Source organism: Nematolebias whitei, chromosome 16, assembly GCF_014905685.2.
Source record: "Nematolebias whitei isolate Nwh7 chromosome 16, NemWhi1, whole genome shotgun sequence".
NCBI lineage: Eukaryota > Metazoa > Chordata > Actinopteri > Cyprinodontiformes > Rivulidae > Nematolebias > Nematolebias whitei.
The window spans coordinates 8034013-8039059 of record NC_056513.1 but is presented as its reverse complement, the minus strand read 5'-3'; the positions used below and the strand labels follow the sequence as shown (position 1 = coordinate 8039059).

General features: G+C 48.1%; 1 protein-coding gene across 1 annotated transcript in view; it reads left to right on the top strand.

Annotated features, from left to right (window-relative positions):
* The window catches only part of neurl1aa (neuralized E3 ubiquitin protein ligase 1Aa), a 42204-nt gene that overhangs the window by 34625 nt on the left and 2532 nt on the right, over window positions 1-5047 (top strand). Inside the window, exon 4 of the mRNA XM_037690125.1 lies at window positions 1032-1760. Coding sequence (XP_037546053.1) covers window positions 1032-1760 — 729 coding nt within the window. The remainder of the gene's footprint in view (window positions 1-1031; window positions 1761-5047) is intronic.

The following is a 5047-nucleotide window of genomic DNA, read 5'->3' as shown; positions in this document are numbered from 1 at the left end:
GCCTTCTAGTTCTGTTTGCTCCAGCTTCCAGCTCGTCCCTCGGGGCTCATAACGAGGCTAAGAGGAGTCCAGACTCTCAGGACCAGGTCAGATAGTCTGGGTCTGACCTGACCATTCAGAGGTTGTCGCCACCCCCCCACCCCCACCACCACCACCAACACCTCTATCTTTTTATTCTGTGCCACGCTTTTTACCACTTCAAAACCGTTTCACTGCCGTCCTTCTGACTTAGCATCCTGCTAGCAAACATGTTCCGACATCAGTCCAACCCAGATGATTCCGTCCCGTCCAGACTCTGAGTGAGGACACCAAACAGGCAGCTCAGTCGGGACCGGGGGCTAATTTTACACCAGCTGAAGCCTCGGGGGAGATTATTAAGAGCTGTTATTTAAAGCAGCTACAAGGCGAGCGACCTGTGGGTCGTTTATCAGACGGATATTAGAGACAAGGATAGGAATGGCTCTGTGGACCGAGATACCAGAACAGGAAGTGCAACAAATCTAATTTGTTGGGGTGTAGCTGAAACCTTATGGCGCTCTAAGATGAAGATAAGATAGAGGGTGGTTTATTGTCCCAAAGGGAGACTTGTCTTTGTCTCAGAGCTGCTGCAGAGGCTTGTAGAGTCCCAGGAGATAGACAGTCCCACCTCTTTCTGACCCGTTCTGTTGTAGATCAGCTGCTGGGTTCTGGATCATGGTCCTGTTGGGCTCAGTTTGGTCTAGCCTTCAGCTGTTGGACTCCAGAACCCTTTGGTCTACAGAGGAGTTCCTGGTCCACTTAGTGACTGACAGGAGCCCAAACCATCAATCCTCCACCACCGTGCTGACAGCTGAGAGGAGCTGTTTGCTGCAGTGCATTCTGGGTAAACATCTCCACTTTAGTCTGGATTTGTTTAGCAATCAGACCAGATGTCACTGAAAACAAATTTCCAGGCCTCCAAAGTGTTCCTGTCATTAGAATCAAATATGTTACATGTGGTTTATGAATCAAAACGCATCTAACGCTTTTTCTTTCCATTCTTTTCTTTTCAGACAGTGAGATCGTTCCCCCTGACTGCCTGCGCCCACGCTCCTTCACCACCGTGCGCTCCTCCTCTCTGCGGCGCGAGGCGGATGACTCTCGCCTGTCCGTCAGCCTGTGTGACCTGAACCTGCAGCAGGAGGATGGAGGCCCCGCCCACAGCCACTCCCACCGCCACACCCTCCACCTGGCCTCGGCCTCATCCTCCTCCACCTGCCCCATCCCCCAGAACTCCCTGAACTCGCAGCAGTCCTCCCTGCTGCCCTCCGCCCTGGACAGCGACCTGCACTTCCACCAGCTGCGCGGCGCTCACATCAAGACGCTGGACGAGCAGACGGTGGCGCGCTCCGAGCACGCACGAGAGGAGCGCACGCTGGTCTTCACCAACCGGCCCCTGCGCACCGGAGAGACCGTCTTCATCAAGGTCACCAAGTCCAGCCCGGTGCGTTCGGGCTCCCTGTCGTATGGCGTGACGTCCTGCGACCCGGCAGTCCTGCGACCCAGCGACCTGCCCTACAACCCGGAGGCTCTGGTGGACCGGAAGGAGTTCTGGGCCGTGTGCCGTGTGCCGACGCCGCTGCAGAGCAGCGACATCCTGGGCTTTCTGGTCAACCAAGAGGGTGAGGTCATCCTCAGCCACAACGGCACCAACGTGGGCATGCAGGTGTGTGTGGACAACTCCCGCCCACTTTGGATGTTCTTCGGCCTGCATGGAGCTGTGACGCAGCTGAGGATTCTGGGTAAGTTCTATAAGCAGCACATGGAACCGAAGGCAAGAACATAAAAAAGTGATACATCAACTTTAACCCTAACCAGAGGCACACAGAGGTCAAAAATAGGTGAAAAGTACCTCAAGCATGATACAAATACAACCTCAGGTTAGGATTATTGGTCATATGCAAAATCAACACAAGGTCAACAATGGAATGAAAAGCTTAGGACGAGAAGAACCGTCTCGACTCGCAAAAAAAAAAAAAAAAAGCTACAAGAAATACCAAAGCATGCATCAAAAATACTAAAAACATACTAAAAAACATAAAAAACTACTACTACTGCCCTCACAGAACCACTCTGCTACCTTTTTAGCATTTCCTAGGTAATTTCGGCTATTTTCAGATAAATTCAAGATTTTATTTTGGTGGTAATTTCTGTTAATTTCAGCATAATTAAATTATTTCTGATAATTACAGCTTTTTATACTCCTTTCAGCTTAATTATGCTAGTTTCAGCTTTTTTGGCTATTTCAGCTACTATTTAGCTGTTTTGCGCTAAATTTAGCTTTTTGGCTAATTCCACACTTTTAGCTAATTTCAGCTCTTTTTGTTTCTTTCTGGTAGTTTAAGCTGCTTTCTGCCTTTTCAGCTACTTTGTTTGTTAATTTCCTTATTTTTGTGCTAATTTCTGCTTATTTAAACCTACTTCATAAAATGTTTTTTCTGCTAATTTAAGCTTGTTCTTCCATTTCAGCTACATTTCGGCATTTTTTTTAATAGCTAATTTCACCTTTCTCAGCAAGTTCTTCTGCAATAAGCATTCACTCTGCATCTTCACAGGAAATTCAGTTTCTCTAGTTTGTTTTAATTTCCTGGACTTAGATTTTGTTTTGGAGAAAAACAATGGATAAATCCACAAAGACGTTCTTGTTTGTTGCCTCGTATGCAAATATCTGTGTGACCTTTGACCCCCTTGTTCCCCGCCTGGCACGTGCAGATGGCGTGTTTGATGTTTCCAGCACGCTCTTCGTGGACCGTTTCCTTTCTGCTGATTGTTGGCTTTTCTCCGGTGTTGCAATGCAATCAGCGAGGCACGTTCTGTGCTGCTAAATTAGCCTTTGGCTCGTGCTCAGCTGGACCGCCTGCTTTCCCCGTGTGCATTTCTAAAAGTCGTTTACTGAAAACAAAAGGAAGGCCTTGGCCGTGCACCAGAACAGGAAGTAGGGAACAATGGAACAGGTTTGAGGCGCGTATCGGCGCTCGTCTCTGAACGCCTGGAGAAATGTGTCTTTACCTTTCAGCTGCTTTCAGTTTGGAGGGGTCTCTTATCTCGCTGCCGGAGCTCCTTATCTTCCGCTTCAGGCTTCGGCTGGGCTGGATCGGATCGCTCGGAGTGAGGGATGTGTCCCGCAGGGCGTGGACTCTTCAAGATGTCGCGTCAGACAATAACAGAGGTAATGGGACCTCTGATGGGAGCCGATACGGCAGCCTCAGCTCGGACACGATAATGACTCTGTGGGTGAAATCGATCAGAAAGTTCAGCTGCTTGTTGCTCAGTTGAAACAGAAAATGATCTGGAATCAGATAAAAATCAACATGAAACAATTCTCATACGTAGGAAACTGAATATTTGAAAGACAATGACCAGAAATAAAGAAATATAAGAGAAACAGGTGAAGAAATATATTTTAGCTTATTGCTGATTAAAAACAGATGGATTGGACTTGTTGGGACAGATGGGACATGTGGAGACAGGTAGGACATGTGGAGACAGGTGGGGCATGTGGAGACAGGTGGGGCATGTGGAGACAGGTGGGACATGTGGAGACAGATGAAACATGCTGGGTCAGATTGGACATGTAGGGACAGAAAAGGACATAGGGAAAGATTGGACATGTACAGACGGATGAGACATGTAGGGACAGCGTGGACATGTAGGGACAGATGAGACATATAGAGACAAATGAAACATGTAGGGACAGCGAGAACATGTAGAGACAGATGGGACATGTAGGAACAGCAGGGACATGTAGGGACAGATGGGACATCTAGAGACAGCTGGAACATGCCAGGTCAGATTGGACATATAGGGACAGAAAAGGACATAGGGACAGATGGGACATGTAAATAGGACATGTAGGGATAGATTGGACATGTTGAGACTTATGGGACATGTAAAGACAGATGGAACATGGTGGGTCAGATTGGACATAAGGAAATATTGGACATTTAGAGACAGATGGGACACTTAAAGACAGATGGGACATGGAAGGACAGATGGGACATGTAGGGACAGCGAGAACACATTCCTTAGATAGAGAACTTTACTAACTGGCTTTTATGTCTGTGAATGTTCCTGTAAAGTGTCCTGAGACAACTTTGTTGTGATTTGGCGCTATATAAATAAACTGAATTGAATTGAACATGTAGAGACAGATGGGACATGTAGAGACAGATGGAACATGCCGGGTCAGATTGGACATGTAGGGATAGAAATTACATCAGAAAGCTTCAAAGGTGGATTGTAGTTCGGCTCATGAACACTTGAACCGTTCCTCCTCTCGATCTGGAAGTTGCTGATTAATGTTGCTGGTCCCACAGCTCCCAGTCCTCTGAGGGAAACGGGGACTGACAGAAAATCAAAGCGTTTTACGAGCAGGCAGGCTGAATGAGCAGATGACCTTTGTGCAACCAGAACACCGACTGCACGCCGGAGGTCCGGGTCGGACACGCACCACAACCTGACAGAAGCTGTTTCCAGATGTGCTGCCTGCAGCTGGAAGGGTTGTCCTCCCCTCAAACAGTTTCTAGTGGGAATCTCAGAAACAGAGCGGCTGGACATTCAGAGCGAGATGTTGTGGATGTAGGACACCGCCCGCTGCTCCACTGCTCCACTGCTCCACTGCTCCACTGTTACAGGTTCGACTCAAATGTCAACGTGTGTCCTGGTTCTCTGCAGCTGCCGCCATCTGTCCAACTCTCGTCTTTTTATTCTGGGCTTCTGCTTCATTCATTTCTGTCCCCACAGATCATCCAGCACACGTGCACACAAAGCACCAACTCCAACGTACTGACGGTGTTCTCACTGCAGGTGACGTCTCCTCATTTGAGACCAAACAAACAAACTGAACTTGAGCCCCACGGTCCTCTGGGTTTGGACCTTTAGACAGAAGGAAGTCTCTTTTTGTCCCCACTCACAGCAAAAAGGGGGGGATTGGAAATGTCCTCTGTCCGTCCATCTGTGTAGTGAGCACAATAACTTGAAAAATAAACAATGTGACGACTTCCTGTTCGGTGTGGCTGCATCTAGAGGA